Below are 17,549 nucleotides of genomic sequence, written 5' to 3'. Positions count from 1 at the left end.
ACTTTGAAAAGTACACTTCAGGATTAACCAGCAGACCTCGTCTGATGGTGGGATCTGTACCTGCTGTTTGTGGTAAGTCGGCAGATGAGGGAGATAAGTAAGACTTTTAAAGATAATTTTCTAGAGTTTTGTGCTCCTATCACAGTTTGTCATGAACTAGCTTGTGTTCAGTCGTTTAGGAGAAGCGAACGCTAACATGTGATAAACACTCAGCGTATACTTGGAGCGTGGCCAGCAACTGCTTAAACAGCTTATTAGGTAAGGGACTGAAACTTCCCCACGTCCGTCTCTGGTCCACAGTTTCCTCAAGTGAACACCAGCCAGCCAGTAGAGAGTAGTACAGTGGGTTAAGTTTGAGCTGGAGGGGGAAATAATAATTACAGCCTTCAAGCCCTGTTGTGAGTGTGAGAAATTATGACCAAATTCTCAGCAGTGAGTGAGGGTATATCAGCTGACAGCTCCAAAAAATACTGAAAAGGGGAAGACTGTCACAAGCAGACTAACAGGAAAGAAGAAAAACCTGAATGTGTCTAACAGGAAAGAAAGAACAGCTGCTGAACAGACAGACTGACACACTTTAATGAAGCAGTTCAGAAATGAGTCTCCTTTACTGGAGTCTGGAGATGTTCTTAAGGTGAAAACGAGAGTTTAGGGCAGGGGTGTCCAAACTTTTTTTGTTGGGGGCCAGAAGGAGAAATATATTTGAAAACAAATAATGAAATATACCACTTTAAATAATACATTTTCCTGATTACTTTCAGCGCACCCTCTCCGCTTCTCTTTGCCCCATTTTTCTGCACTACAACTGCGCACTCTCTCCGCTTTCAGACTCTTTGGTCCGTTTTTTTTCTGCGCTACAACGGCGCACCCTCTCCGCTTTCAGACTCTTTGGTCCGTTTTTCTGCGCTACAACTGCGCACCCTCTCCGCTTTTAGACTCTGTGGCCTGTTTTTCTGCGCTACAACTGAGCACTCTCTCCGCTTTTAGACTCTTTGGCCCGTTTTTCTGCGCTACAACTGAGCACTCTCTCTGCTTTTAGACTCTTTGGCCCGTTTCTGACACCTAGCATTCAAACTTAGAATTTCACATTATAAAATCCTGTTTAACAGCGGGCCAACTTTCAATCTATTTCTAAAATACCTTGCGGGACACCCCTGGTTTAGGGTTAACAACATGGTTCATATTTCTTTTACAGTGCAAACATGAAATCTAGTTAGTTTTGGTCATTAATCACTGCAAAGACCATTAAAAACATTGTGATGAAACTGGCACTCATCAGGACTGCCCCACGAAGGAAAGAGCAGAAGTTACCCCTGTTGCAGAAGATGATCGGAGATGAAATGTTTTTGGACTGACTGACCTTCATTTCTTAAAATATTTTTAGTTGAGTTAATTATTTAGTTGAGTAGTTGTTGTTTCTCATAATATGTATTAGAACATTACTCAAATATTCACTATTCACTGTATACCTGTAACTCTACCTCTTCACTACTTTACTTTAACTGATGCTCTCCAACTAATCAAAACATGTTTCACAAATCAGCCACCCCAGCCCTAAACGCCAACAAAGGCAGACACCACGTCCAAATTATCCTTTGCTACTTAAGCCTCTATTAGTTATCCACAATTAACAATTAACTAACACTTGTATTAATTAATCAGTCCCCTTAAACAACATCTTAAATGATGTTTTTTTTGTGGATATCCTGTACACGTGCTAACACACTGTGACCTACTTCTGCATGATGACCCCAGTAGACCTCGCTGCCGACATGACTCCAGCGTGACAGACAAAAAAATATGATTTAAAGTCAGACATAACAAAATTATGAGGGAAGAACAAAAGAAAAAAAAAAAGAGACAGAGGCCAATTCAGGGCAACATCTCTAAAAGTTCAAACCAGAACATGACTTCAGCCTAGGCCTGTGGCAATAATTGCGTTAATCGACTTATCACACGATGAGGCTCCACACTAACACACACGCCAGTTTTACTGCTGCTGTAGTCTTTCACAATGTTTAGTTAAGCGATTCACAGACATCTGCAACAGCTGTTCCAATGCAAGACAAACAAAAATTGCTTTACTGTGTAAAGCCCTATGATTTCATGATGCAAAGATACACAGAAAGTTCATAAAAATTCAGATATAAAACACAGAATATACAAGGAAATATCCCAAAATAAAATAAATCTCCAAGGAAGGAAGGAAAGAAGGAAGGAAGTAAGGAAGGAAGAAAGTAAGTAAGGAAGGAAGAAAGTAAGTAAGTAAGGAAGAAAGTAAGTAAGTAAGGAAGAAAGTAAGTAAGTAAGGAAGAAAGTAAGTAAGTAAGTAAGGAAGAAAGTAAGTAAGTAAGGAAGAAAGTAAGTAAGTAAGGAAGAAAGTAAGTAAGTAAGGAAGAAAGTAAGTAAGTAAGTAAGTAAGTAAGTAAGAAAGTAAGTAAGTAAGTAAGTAAGAAAGTAAGGAAGGAAGAAAGTAAGGAAGTAAGGAAGAAAGTAAGGAAGGACGAAAGGAAGGAAGGACGAAAGGAAGAAAGGAAAGAAGGAAGAAAGTAAGTAAGTAAGTAAGTAAGGAAGAAAGTAAGTAAGTAAGGAAGGAAGAAAGTAAGTAAGTAAGGAAGAAAGTAAGTAAGGAAGAAAGTAAGGAAGGAAGGAAGGAAGGAAGGAAGGAAGTAAGGAAGGAAGAAAGTAAGAAAGGAAGGACGAAAGTAAGAAAGGAAGGACGAAAGTAAGGAAGGAAGGAAGGAAGGAAGGAAGGAAGGAAGGAAGGAAGGAAGGAGAGAAGAAAGTAAGGAAGGAGAGAAGAAAGTAAGGAAGGAAGAAACTAAGGAAGGAAGAAAGGAAGAAAGTAAGGAAGGATACTTTATTGATCTCTGAGGGGAAATTCTAAAAAAAAATAAATCACATCGCTCCTCACCCTGAATCGAACTTGTGTCGTCAGGGTCACGGTCCAATACACTACTACTGCACCAGCTAGTTAAATAAACTGTGAATTATTTTTTTAGTATCAGTTTTTACTACAAATCCCACAAATTTACTCACATTTATTTTAAAATTACCAAGAAAATCTTTTACCGCAATTAATGAATCCTGGGACAACATATATTATAATTGGTATTTTAATTGGCCTACTTGAGCCTGACAAATAGAAACTATCCGCGCAAAAGTCTCACCTGGTTCGAAGAGCATGCCAGGCGGCGTCCACGTCCGCGTACAGGTTCTTCTCCGAGGGCTTCCCCGAGCTGGCCCCGTAGCCGGAGTAATCGTAGGAGAAGACGTTGCAGTTGATCCGCGAGCCGAGGCCGATGTAGAAGCTGCTCATCTGGCCCAGGTCCACGGCGTTACCGTGGGAGAACAGCAGCGTGTAGCGGGCGTTGGGTGAGCAGCGGACGAACATGCAGGCGATGCGGTTCCCCCGAGACGTCCGCGTCATGAAGCACTCGATGGCGTCCTTCTCCCGGGCGGAGTACTGCCAGTCCGCGCGCTCCGACAGGTGCAGCGTCCAGCGGCTGCCACTCTCGTCACACATCAGCGTGTAGGTGGGCTCGGGGGGCAGGAAGGCCAGCTTGGAGGCGATCTTGCTCGGGCACGGTGGACAGCAGAAGAGACAGCAGAGCTCACTCAGGGACAGGTGATTCATCCTGAAACCACTGGCAGAGAGGAACAAGATGTGAGATCAGGTGAGATTCATCATATCAAAATTCATTATATCAATTAGAGCTGGGCGATATGGCCCAAAAAAAAAAGAGAAAATCTTTGACTTTTTTTTTTTTTTTTAAATCAGATTTTCGATTTAAATCGATTTTTTTCCCCTACTAAAATCTCCTAAAAGTTGCTAAATGACGTCATCGCCTAATTTGCATAATACGGGTTTTTAAAGCTGTAAAGGATTAACATTGTGACAGAGAAAAAAACTGGGTAAAAACACTGTTATAAATTATAAAAATAAACTTCAACAAATGAACAACTTCTGTTGCTTTTTAAATAGGCAGTCACGTCTCAAAATAACTATTTTTACGTAAATTACATAAATCAGTTTTTTGCCGTGTTGTTAAATGTTATTATCAGAGCAGTTTTTTATTTTATGAATTGTTTTTTTAGCTTTTTTAAGTTTTCTTTATTTTCAAACCTATTATAGACAAATTCAAATTAATCGATAAAATTGATTAATCGACCAGCTCTAATACCCACTGATATTTTCTAACATCTTTTAGCAGCTTCCTGGATAGAGATTAGCCTAGTCTTGATCTAAATGCAAGGTCAATCGTTGGGTCTGTTCCAAAACCTAGTGAGCTCTCCACACAGACAGCATCTTATCCTCTCAGTCTAGGAAATCAGCCTTCATAACCAGGACCTAGAGGCATCAAAAGAAACCACTAGTGATCTCACTTCCCAAATTCATTCAAATAGTCTCATTATATGAGCCCTCAGGATTTGAAAAAGTATTACGTTATTCATTCCCTCATTTTAAAGGCGCTTCTGGAACTCGCCAAGACTTTGCTTACGATTCCACGAAGCAAGCCTGAACCGGACTTCAATTCCTCCAAGGCAAAATTCAGTGCTTATCATTTTATATGAGACCAATTTGAGTGCTGCTGTACTGGAATAAGACTGACTCACACACTGCAGTTCAGAATTCCCCAAGGCGCTCTCAGCAACAACGGCACTTCCTTCTCTTAAAGCCGAGCGAGCATTCCAGGCAGCAATCCCGTAACTCTCAGAACACAGAAAAGCACAGAACAAACCCAGCGGATAAGCCCAGTGTGACTACAGCAGATCAGAGGACTGTGATGTAGGCCACAGAGACCCTGAGCCAACAGTTTCACGCTCCTGTTGCGTCCCATTCCCTCCACCTGAGCTTAATTATACAGCTGAACAAAAACTAAAACTCACCAGAGGTCAGGCTTAAAGGCACTGAAGTATGGAGTGTTTCAGGCAGTCAGACATCAAGCCTATGCCCATCCCATTCGTCCAACTGTATCCATACAACTGTATCCATCCAACTGTATCCATCCAACTGTATCCATCCAACTGTATCCATCCAAACCTCGCTTTTAATGTTAACAGGGTTCATATACTTTTTAACCAATAAATTTCCATGATTTTTCCAGGCCTTCAAGCCAAATTTTCATGAACATACGATTTTTAAAACATCAGTGCAGACATGGACAATAAAACCAAAGATCAACCAAGAAAATGTGTGTCAGATCCTGAGAGCTCCATTGTGTAGAGGCTAAATTACTGAAAAAACTCTCAGCTAATGTATTTGTAGCTCAAATAAAATTTTCTCCATCAATGAACTGAAACACAAAGATTTACAGACCAAATTGCCATTATTTTTCAAAACTTTCTGGATAATTTAATTTTTTCACAACTTATCCAGCCCTGGAAATTGCTATTTTCAAATTTCATGAGTTTCCCAGGTTTTTCATAACCGTACAAACCGTCTTAAGTTATCCAGCTAAACTGAGAAAGTGAGCCTTGTAGATGTGCCCAGAGTGGAATTTTCAATGGAAAGATATTAGAAACAAGTTTAGCCAGAAAGTTCAAAGTCAAACCTGTTCAAAAGAGCTGAACAACTGAGAAACACCTGACGTTTAAGCTTAAATTAGCTGGATAACTAAAAAAAAAAAAAAAAAAAAAAATTGTGATTTGTGAGACAAGTGGAGAATGTTGGCCAAACTATTTCCAACAAGACAAGAGCTAGAAGATCTTTCTCCAGACTGATCAGCCCTTTTTTCCAGGTTCACAGACATCCCAACTCTCCTGTAATTACCGGGATTCTCCTGCTTATTGATTAAGGAACCTGATACATATAAATCATACCCAAAATTTAACCCATTAACTAGGATGTTACAGACACATTTATGCACTTTCCAAGGAAGACAGAAAGACATGACAAATGAGTGACTGATATAATGCAACTCAATGCATGCTCATTGGTCTTTTCTTGAAACTACTAAACGCTATAGATTTGCACGATATTGGTAATGTTCTTTTTTCGACGATATATATAAATCGCAATATTAAAACAATGCAGGTCCCATGACATCACCAACCCCGCCCCCCCCTCACCCGCACATTGTCTCACGCCTGGACCGATCAAGAGCTGAGTTAGCGCCGAGCTCTCAAAACCCAAGGAAAACATTAATAAAAAAAAAATAAAATAAATAAATAAATAAATCAGTCCTTTAATCAGGCATTTAAATGGCTTTTTAAAAGGTAAATAAGAGCATTTGTTTTTCTGAGATTAAAAGCGTGAATTCAGCTGTAACTGGAAATATCTGCACAGCTGCAAATCTGTGCTGGACTCAGGTGCACAACTATTTACATGTGCTCACGTTTACAAGCACATGCCCAAACATGTGGATGGAGGCCATGCGGTTACCTCGTGTTTACTCCTGAGCTAATTTTCACTTATTTTCACTATTAATTAGTTATTAAAAGAGGATTAAAAAAAATCAGTCTATGTAAGGACCTGTTAGATAAATAAATATAAAAAAAATTAAATATTAGAAGAAATTGATTGAAAGCTAACATGTAAAGTTTATAAATGTTACATTGTTTTTTTTAAGTTATACCAGGGTGTGTAGTTTCTCTGCAAGTTATAAATGTGTATAATCGGCATCAGTATAATATCAGATATTGGTATCAGCTAAAAATTCACACATCAGTGCATGCCTAAAATTTTTTTTTATAATAATATGGGTCATTATTTAGCGAAATATCTTAAGCCAAATGCTGAAACCATCAAAAAGGAGCAACAGATGAACATTCCAACTAATTAGTCTTTAGGTTTGGCTTAAATTATCCAGGTAAGAAAGCATGCTGGATTTACATGCGCACACACACACACACACACACACACACACACACTCTACATGCATATCACCCGTATGAGTCACAGCTGCTGACTAATACATTCATTCATTCAAGTGTTTGAGATAACGCTTTTAAAGCACAGGCTCCAGACTTCATTCATACAACAAACCTGTTTAAGATGAGATAAGGTCACTCACAGCATCACTGCTTGACCTTTCAAGCCGCCGACATTCATTCAATAGGACAGAAATGGCCTGCCTCAGGTTAGACCACAGTTTCACTGACCTCAGAAAAGCCTGCTGAGAAAACAGCCTGGCCAGCTCAAGCTGAGGGACCATCTTGGCTCTTCACCAGTATAGGATATTTAGTGGTTTTAAGTGGGGGTTTTAAATTTAGATGGTCTACCATTGGTTAACCAAAACGACCAAGCTGGCCAACAAGTAAAACCATGACCAGTTGGCCACCATGACCAAGATTTAGAATGGTCAACATCAACCTGCATGACCAAGCTATTCAATTAGCATGATCATATAAAAGATCAATGAATAGAACAGTTTTTGATAGTGTAGCTGCACTACCAAACATGACCAATGAGTATGATCACACTGGTCAGCCAGAATGGCCAAGACGTTCAATTTGTCATGGCCATGCCCATCCATGGAAATGGCCAGCTAGACAAAATTGGTCAATGAGCTTTCCTAAGGCTATGTTGGTCAACTGGTTGTTTAAGTTTGTTGGTTTACACACAAACTAGCCCATCAACATGGCCAGCTTGTCCAAATGGGTAAACCAGCTTTGTGAACACTAATGTTGACCAACTTGGCCAAGCAGATCAACGAGAATACCAAGATGACCAAGACGTTCGATTAACATATCCACACTAATCCATCAGCATGACCAGCTTTACTAACACACACGCTGGTCAACATTTGCACAGTATTGAAGCTTGGAATAAATTAAAAGCCAACCATACTGTGCAAGTCCCAGACAGGCCATGGCTTTGCTTGGGACAAACTATACTTGTATTTATTACATTCCTGAAATTTAAAAAACATTTAAAAGTAAGTGTATGCACTAGCTAGAACTAGACAATACTAATACACCGAACAACTAATAAGAATATCCACAATGTAGACCTGTCACGATGATTTGTGTGGACGCTATGTAAAATATCAGTTTTATGATCTTTTTATATATCTTGTATAAATGACTAAATAACATAATATTATTATATTATACTAAACAGAATACAGCAGTTACTCCTTTTTTAACAAAGAGCAGTGAGCTTTCAATTATGAACAATTTCTAGACATTGAATTTAGATTATAATAAAATATTTAAATATTCCAAACTATTAAAACATAAGAGTAAAAGTAAATGACCTAAACAACACCCCACATTCACAGTAATGGATTGCTCTTGCTAAGCAACACAATTAAAAACACTGAAGTAAGCAAACATGATTGAGATGCAAATTCTGTTCAAATTCATATCTATTTTTAGTTTTTTAAATTTTAAGTTTTTAGCTAGTTAACCTTTTGACCTTAAAAACTTTTGAAAAACGACATTTTTAAATTCAAGTAACTTATCTAATGAGCCGTGTAATGTAGTAATGTTAATATAGAAATATCAAAAACGTGTTTAAAAATCATACTGAAGTTTAACATCATGATATATATCGATATTGAATACTTGTCCAGCCCTGGTGTGTACACCTGCAGGTCAAACAGTTAGCTAGTTAGTTAGCCTAGATAAGGCAGCTAGATAAGGTTAGTTAGGTTAGTTAGCTAGTAAGCTTAGCCAAGTGGCTAACAGGGGGAGCGGGTAGGTACCTGTGGTGAACCGAGGCGGCGGCGGGGATCTATTAACGGGGATCTGTCCGGTTACCGGGTCGGTGTCCCGGTTGAGATTTCCGTTAGACAGCAGAAGGCGGATGCTGAGGGGCGGGTCCGGGTTACAGCCCGGAGTCGGGAGCACGGGGAGGTTTATCCGGTGTATTTGCGGGCAGTCTCGGTAATTTCGGTCGATACGGATCCTGATCCGCAGCAGCAGCAGTGCGCCGGTTGCTCGCTCCGCCTGCGCGCGAGCTGCGGGGATGTATCGTTACGCCGCCTCCTCGAGACTCTTCCAACACCGTCCTCCGTCCTCTGTGGCTCCGCAATCCGCGCCCGCATGTGTTCCGGATCATTAACGGCCCCGGTAATTGGGATTAACCCGTCAAAGCAAGAGGAGGAATCCCGCGCGCTCCCTCTCCGCAGCGTCCGGCCTCAAGCGTCGAGCGCGAGCACTAAAACCGGTCCGCTCAGCTCGCGCTTCACCGGATTTCTTACGTCCGCGGAGGAGCGACCAAAATCCGCACGTCACGCTGTAGGGAAGCGCCTTTCCACCAATCACATACGCGAAGAGGACAAATGAGGTTGATTGAAGTTTGAGGGAGCCAATCAGCGTTTACTACCAAGCTGCCGCTTCTCCAATGGGAAGATCATAAACAGTGAGAAACGCTGAAACACTGCGCACACTTTCTGTTTCTGTTACTATTATTGTATCATATATTGTTTATCCATTAATTAATGCGTTTTATGATTTGGGATACTGTGTGAGTCTGAAACAATATTTAAATAAAATAAATAAATGAATGAATAAAAAGACAATAATATAAGTGGTCACTGTTTAAAATAGCTAGAACTGTATATTAAAATGTACATAGCTAATCAATCAACCAACCAAAGCGTCACATTTATAAACATTAAACAAATGTTATAAAAGAAAACCATGCCTTTCTAAATGTTTTATTTAAATTTAAATACCACATTTTATGTATACATTTTATTGTATAGACATCATGTAACTCTTTCACACCTATATTATTTTCTTTGATGGAATACAATATAAGAATATAACAAATATAAGAATGCTGTTTTCTGTCTGTAATGCACACAGCTTATATAACAGTGTAAATTTACTTTACCCTCAAAATAAAACACACAGCCATTAATGTCTAAACTGCTGGCAACCAAAGTGAACAAACCCCTCAGTAAAAATAACCAAATTGTGCCCAATTTGCCATTTTCCTCCCAGGTGTCATGTGACTCATTAGTGTTACAAGGTCTCAGCTGTGAATGGGGGAGCAGGAGTGTTTAATCTGGTGGGTTTTTTTTTTTGGGTTAAATTTTCTCATACCGCTCACTGAATATGAACAGTGTAACGGTGTTGTATATCAGGGCTCCAGCATAATACAAATAATATAATGAGGCCCTTAAAATACTGAGGCCACAAGATAATTTGTATGTAATTCTTTATATATGAAATACATTTTGAGCAGATGCAAGTACATTAAGGAAAATGTATTTTTGACCATTTTCATACAGTTTCAAATGTATTTAGAAGTGAAGCTGGCATACATTTCTTTTTCATGTACTAGTGCATCTAAACAAATATATTATTGAAAATTTATTTTGTTTTATTGATTCAGTTCAAAATGTGAAACTCATATACTATATAGCCGTATTAGAACACATTTATTTTATTGTTGATGATTATGGCTTACAGCCAATGAAAACCCAAAAAAATCAGTGTCTCAGAAAATTTTAATATTGTATAAGACTAATTGGTACTTTTGGCAGTGTGGGCAGTGTGCCAAGTCCTGCTGGAAAATGAAATCCGCATCTCCATAAAAGTTGTCAACAGAGGGAAGCATGAAGTGCTGTAAGATTTTTTTGGCTTTGGACTTGATATATCATAGTGGACCAACACCAGCAGAAAACATGGTATGTATATTTGCATTTTCTGGTGGCCACGCCTTATTATAAACAGACACCATGTCACTAAAGCCTTTAGGCTCTATAGTTAAACCGGGTTCTTGCTTTTTTTTAATAATAATAATAATTTAATCCACAAACAGCCCATGGCGGATCATTGTTTACATCCGGGAATGCTGCATTACGTCACCATCAGTGCCGCTGCAGAGCCTGTTTATAGCGAGACTGACCACTTTCCATATCCCCTCATATAATCAGAGAAATTACAGCGAACCGCTACAGGGAGCCCGCGAGTGAGCCCAGAATGAATAGAGGTAAATTAGCTAATTTAGCTTAAAACTAATTAAAAAATAATATGTAACTGTTTGTGGCGAGTTTTCCTTTAATTTTTGGAAAAAAAAGTGTTTTACGAAAAAAAAAAATCCTACAGCAAATGAGTGTTTGAAAGTAGAGACGCTAGCATAACTTCTAAGCTAAAGCAGCAGATACATTTTTAAGACTAATAATTCGGGCTAGGTGTTATTGCAAAAAAAACAAAGGATCTTTTATTTATTTTTCAATATATATGCAACTCTCATTCACAATTTACATATTTAGTTCTTGCATAACAATTTTTTTTAAAGTTTTTATTATTTGTAAACAGACAGCATAATTTAACTCATCCATACTTAAATGATTATGTTCCAGTGATGAAAAAAATAAGAATGCTGTTTTCTGTCTGTAATGCACACAAAAAAGACTCTAAGATTCTGTTATAAAATACATATAAAAATGAAATAGAATTTACTAAAATATTTAATTGCTTTTTAATATCCATTGTATAGAAAGCCGAAAAAGTTTTTTTTATTTCACAAACAATCACTAAACAGTAAAATATTATAAACATTATAAAAAGTGTTCTAAATCACATTTAAAGAGTAAAAATAACTTCTTACTGTATTTAGTTCTCGTGCTCATGTGCTGTAACGCTCTAATGTTTGAGTTGCTGTTTTATTCCAGTGCAGTGGGCTGGGCTAAGTTACTATGTCATTTTGTTATTTACTTTCTCATTGGCTGGTTTATGGACGACTCTGGCTACAACCTAATTATATTATATTGTTCCCATGCATTCGATTCTCACTCCCACACCTTAATAATTTGTGGCCAAGCATTGGGATCTTGTTCCCACGTCTTAAAAACTCACTATTTTATTTTTTTTTAACATGATGTCACCTTACAGGCTCTGTAAAAAAATGGTTAAAAAGTTTTACAGTAAACAAGTTTTTGGAAGTTTTTCAGTACATACTGTTGCTGAACCTAGACCTGACCAACTGCAGCATCAACCACAGATCATTTACTTAGTTACTTCCTTTTTTTGGCCAGGCAGTGTATAACATTGTTGTATTTCAGTTTTTATTTAAGGATAAGTTTAAAATAAATGTATGAAAATCATTTAAACATAAAAGAGTTCTTTACAGGTTTCTGATTAATCATATTAATGAGTTTGATAAACCTCCCAGACCCAGTCTGGAAACATTTGATATCGTTCTGTGTTGAGAAAAAATATATGTTTTCAATATAAAAATATAGAAAATGTGGTTTTACTCAGTTGCTCCATACAAACCCATTTATTTTGGTCTCACTCTGGAGCGCCCCCTAGTGTCTGACACACATCTGTACACACTGATGGCTATTCTCTGCTCTGTAGAGGCTGAATCTGTGGCCGCTGCTGGGTTGTGAGACTCCATGTGGCTCCAGAACTTATGATTTTAGTCAGTTTTATCGGTTTTATCCGCAAAATAAAGAGCTCAGAATGAGCTGCCAGAAGGGCGGCGGGTCTCGGTCTCACGGCCAGAAGTACCAGAACGCGGTCGCTTATAAAAACGATAAATACGGAGCGACTCCTCAGGTGAAGGTAAGCGGAGCTAACGCTGCTAACGCTGTTTAACTAACCGGGGGTGTTGTTTCAAGTTCTGCTACCTAGTTAAACCGTGCTACCCTAGTGTGATGTAAACCTAAAACTACCAGGATATTTGGAAAGCCTCAATTAATATCATATCAGGATATAGAGAAAGTAAAAGGGGTGATTAATCTGTTTTTATTTTATTTTATTTTTATTATTAAATGTCATTTACATATTTTTAACGAACAACTACAGGGGGCTCCGTTTGTTTAATAATGCACTTAAATAAAACTGAATTACTATTAAAAAAAAACATGAAAACATGAAAAACATAAATAATATGGGTCTGCGCATGCGCACTGCTGGTATGTAGCACAGCTCGACAGAACACCCTGTCAAACCGTGCTAGTGTATATTTAAAGATAAAATGCCAAAAAAAACTATTTAAAACTATTTAAAAACTATATTAGAAAATTCTTCCGGCAGAATAAGTCTTGATAGGATATTTAGATATATGTTTTGTAAATTGTAACTATAATAAATAATAAAATAAAATAAATAATATAATAATAGCGAAAAATAAGAACAGCACTTTATGTGAGGAGCTCCTGCTGCTGCTTCTCACTCTATGAGTGATTTTATCCGACTAACATAGAAATACAAGGCGTGGGAATAAGATCCTAATGCCTGGCCATGGATCATGAATATATTTGGATCGAATAAATTACTGTATCATGTAAAGTTATGGTCATATAGTGTTAGGTGATTAGAAACCCATTCCCATTCTTTTTAATTGCCATTTACAGTTTTGTAACATTCAAGCAGGTGGTTTAATGCAGCAAATGTTTTTTCTCCTCACAGAAAGCCAACGCGAAGGTTCATGATGGACTATGTCAGCGCTGCAAACAGATCCTGGAGTGGAAAGTTAAATACAACAAATATAAATTCCTCACTCAGCCTCGAAAATGGTGAGATTTTCCTTAAATTATTAACCAAACACATTTAATAAACTATATTTGTGTCATTATTAGAAATAAACAGCTTATTCCATTCTATAACAACTTTCCCACAACGTTCCATCTAAAGTAATACAAAATACTGCTGGTGCTCCATTTAAGGTGGAACTGAAAGTTCAAATAAAATCCTAACTACAGTGGCTTGCAAAAGCTTTCATTCCCCCTTAACCAAAATTTTAAATGTACTTTATTAAGATTTTAAGCGATACACCACCACAAAGTAGCACATTATTTTAAAGTGAAATAAAATAATAATGGTTATCAAAACATTTATCAAGTAAAAATCTAAAAAAGTGTGACCTGCAAAGGTATTCAGCTGTCTACATTCTGAACCCCCTAAAGCAGCTGGTCACTCTGGAGGAGCTGCAGAAATCCACAGCTCAGTTTGGAAAGATTACATTACATTTGCCGGACACTTTAATCCAAAGCAATTTACAAATAATGATGTACATCTAGTAATAGAGGACATAGACGTTCAAGTCAAAAACATTTCACATTTTGCTTTAACTGTAAAAGACCCTGATTTTGTGTAAAAAAAAAAAACATAGAATAATGGAGAAAAATGAGAACAGCACTTTATCTGTGGAGCTCCTGCTGCTGTTCCTCACAGTATTAGTGTTTTTATCCAAGTAAAATAGAAAAACAACAGCAAACAAAGTATTCACAATTATTCAATCAGAGCAAAAAAGAGAAAATGGAATTTACGCAATCGTCCCACAGCTGAGAAAAGGGTTTCTCTCATTCTCCAGACAAACCCAGAATTTGTCCTTGGTACAGAATCATTTATTCAGCGTAAATGATAAAACTCTGTAAAACACTGGATACAAGGTACAAAAAACTTCATTAGTAGTAACGTTAGCCCTGTTTAAATATATTAATATTGTAGTTTGAAAGAACTACACACTGAACTAAAGGAATTTGTTGACTAAAGAACCAAAGTAATTGTGATAAACTGACAAACAGCTACTTAAATACTTTTAAAAAATTAATATATTGTAATTTGATATTAAACTTGTGTCTTACTTTTGCAATAGAACACTTTTAAGATATCTCTCTTGGATTCTTAAAAATTTAGTATATTGACCATTTATAGTGTTTATGGAACTTTTTTTTTAAATATTTAGTTTAGTAAAGGAAGCCGTGTAAAAGTTGTTGGTGTATCTCTTTCTTTTTAAAATCTATTGGTTACATTCTTCAGCTGTTTTTCTGATAAAAAGTCTGATTTCTTTATTAATTGTGGAATTTTGTGGGACAAACTAAACCCTATACTCATCAAAGCTTTAATTTAAAGACTTAATGTTTGATATTACAAACCTATATTAAAACCAGGCATGCAAAAAACTATAATTTCTCTTTCAAATAATAATAAAATACTGTGATACACATTTTTGATCATACCGCCCACACAGCCCGGAAAAGTTAACAATTACTTTAAAAATTTGAGGAAACCAGTTGCCTTAAAAAAGTTAAGTAATGGGTAATGAAAACTTAAGTTAACTTAACTTAGAACAACAAGTTATTACAACTAAAGGGGAAGTTGATTTAACTTTTTTTTTATTTCTGTTATACTGTAAGACGGGATAAGTTGAGTTAACTTAACTTTTTTAAGGCAGCCAGTTTGCTTAGTTTGGAAAAGGAAAAGGAAAATTTGAGTTAGCATAAATTAAAACATCAAGTTTTTATAACTAAAGGGGAAGTTGATTTATTTCTAAGGCAGCCCAGGGGGAATCACTACACACTGATGATGAGTGTTAGTCAGAAACTGTTGGACACACCCAGTATGCAAATAGATTGTGGCAGAAGCCAATAGAAAAGAAGCTGTTAATGTAAAAACAGAGTAAACTCAGTTATTATAAGTTGGTTCAACTCAAAGATCTCAGTTTGAATAGTACAGTATATGTGCCCACAAATTCAATTCAACTAACTCAAAATAGTTGAGTATTGTTTAGAAATCTCCAATTTTATGTAAAACAGACTTAAATCATTTGAGTTCAAACAACATATGGGTTTACTGCTGTCTCATGTGTGATGCTCTGTCTCCCTCTAGTGTTAAATGTCTGCAGAAGTCGGTGAAAGACGCTTATCACATCATGTGTAAACCCTGTGCTCTCAGACTGGAGCTGTGCGCCAAGTGTGGCAAGAATGAAGAAGTTGTCATTCCGTAAGTATCTGAGAGGTGTGGCTGTGTGTGCTATTATTTAAGGAGGACAAAAAAATAAAAATGAACACAATGTAACTTGAATGGGATAAATGTATAGGGAATCTTGGGGAACTTTCTTCATTTATACACACTAATCTATATTTTTAACACTGCATTCACTCTTTTAGGGAACAGAGTGAAAAGTGACCAGTCATTTCCTGTGGAAAAAAAAAACTGTAAAGAAAAGTGTTAGAATGTGTAATTGTTAGGCCTGTCACAATAATTGCATTATCGATTTATCGCACAATAAATGATCATGACCTCAAAAATCTTTTAGTGAACAGTATTTTATCCAGTCGTGCTTCAAAAACTGTGACTCCATAACATACACACAGTGTGGACTAAAGTAGGTGAGGAAATAAGTATATAATTCCCTAACTAATTATAATAAATGATTAAGTAAATTTATTTTCTCTTCAAAAAGTGTATAATTGAATCTAGTTTTTTATGCTATCCTGTTATCATTATGTCAGTTAAATTTAATAGTCTTAAAATTAAAAAACCTTGTGTATTGCAATAATTTCTGGCATAATTTTTTACATCTGACCGGCTTAGTAGATGTGATTTGGTGACAAATGGAAAAATTCTCAGCTTTGTGCAAAAGCAACCTAAATTAATATTTTTTCCTTGATGCAACAGATCAGATATTTTTAGGACTGTGTGGTCAGTCACTTTAAAGGACCATTAAGAATTTTTGTGATTAATTTGTGTAGTAATGCATAATTTTATCACAAAGAAACCAAAAAATATTAAAATGTTGTTTTATAGAGACAGATTTATCTCTGAATTATATTGGGGGCGCTCTGGAGAAGTTTTGAAGCCTTTGGAGACGCCTGGTGGACACCTTATATGATGCATTGTAATTTCCCAGTGCTTCAATATAATGTTTTCAAATTTTGTAATTTGTTTGACAAGACCCTAATAAACCACGAAATGTAGAGAATGATTGGCTATTCATCACCAACATCCATACACACACTATAAACTCCAAATATAACAGGCGCTTTTTTTTTTTTTTTTTTTTTTTTACACATTTTCCTCTGCATTTAATGCTCTCAAATAGAAACTAAATAATGAAAATTCCCTCTTGAACGTGATTTACTGTTTTGTCCCAAGTGTCTACTTCAGTTTAAGCCCTGAATGGTCATTGTGCTATATGTAAAACTTAAGATATCCAGTGTGATAGCATAGTAGTGCAAATCGCATGAAAATGAGCAAAAAAATGGATCTGCAGTAAAGGGTTAGGGACGGGTGATATGGCACAATATTTCAGGGTATGATATTGTTCACGATATTGAAAAATATTGGTGATATTATCGCGTACGATACGATATGGCAACACCCCTAGTCTACGTATGTGAGCAGTTTGTAAATCTGTACATTGCAATGTTTCTCTGTTCCAGGCTGGACAGGAAGGAGGAAGAGGAAGAGGAAGAGGAGGAGGAGGAGGAGGATGAGAAACGACAAGGCAACAGTCGGAAGAAACGAGGCACAAAGAAAGGAGACGTGGATGATGAAGATTTTGATGATGAGGATGACCTTGGTGAACTGGACAGTGATTGTGACGATTGTGATTCAGATGCTGCTGGAAAATAAAGCAAAGACCGTGGTGTTGATTTTTATTAAAGGACTGAATTCAGTTTAATTATTATAAATAAATACATGTCTGCACGGTTAGTGGAGAAGAACTGTGCTATACTTCCACTGATTATGGAATAACTATGGGAATATTACAGGCTGTGTTCACACTGCGGACACAGTTTAAGTGTTTTTTAAATCGGATCTGTTGAGATGACTGTTCACACTGTTATTTGTAAGTGAAATCCAATTAGAATTACATTCGAAACTAACTGCAAACATGGTGTTGATTAGAT

At 36.9% G+C, this 17,549-nt stretch overlaps 2 protein-coding genes across 3 annotated transcripts in view; one reads left to right on the top strand and one right to left on the bottom strand.

Moving 5' to 3' along the window:
* abhd17b (abhydrolase domain containing 17B, depalmitoylase) overlaps positions 1-9,164 on the bottom strand; it is a 34,798-nt gene extending 25,634 nt beyond the window's left edge. Inside the window, exons 1-2 of the mRNA XM_007239657.4 lie at positions 8,652-9,164; positions 3,171-3,647 (exon numbers count right to left, since the gene is read on the bottom strand). Coding sequence (XP_007239719.1) covers positions 3,171-3,637 — 467 coding nt within the window. The 5' untranslated portion in view covers positions 3,638-3,647; positions 8,652-9,164. The remainder of the gene's footprint in view (positions 1-3,170; positions 3,648-8,651) is intronic.
* Positions 9,165-10,449: 1,285 nt separating this feature from the next.
* c22h9orf85 (chromosome 22 C9orf85 homolog) lies at positions 10,450-17,302 on the top strand. Of its 2 annotated transcripts, none has more exons than XM_049470766.1 (4): positions 10,450-10,586; positions 13,321-13,427; positions 15,523-15,636; positions 17,079-17,302. In XM_049470766.1, exons 1-4 carry the CDS (start codon positions 10,515-10,517, stop codon positions 17,269-17,271), a joined length of 486 nt encoding a protein of 161 aa, XP_049326723.1. In that variant the 5' UTR covers positions 10,450-10,514; the 3' UTR covers positions 17,272-17,302. The 2 variants fall into 2 exon arrangements, with proteins under 2 accessions (XP_049326723.1, XP_022522000.2); XM_022666279.2 differs by lacking the exon at positions 10,450-10,586 and adding an exon at positions 12,248-12,471.
* Positions 17,303-17,549: the final 247 nt, after the last annotated feature.

Source organism: Astyanax mexicanus, chromosome 22, assembly GCF_023375975.1.
Source record: "Astyanax mexicanus isolate ESR-SI-001 chromosome 22, AstMex3_surface, whole genome shotgun sequence".
Taxonomy (NCBI): Eukaryota; Metazoa; Chordata; class Actinopteri; order Characiformes; family Acestrorhamphidae; genus Astyanax; species Astyanax mexicanus.
The sequence above is the reverse complement of the archived record's forward strand: the minus strand, read 5'-3'. Positions and strand labels throughout refer to the sequence as shown.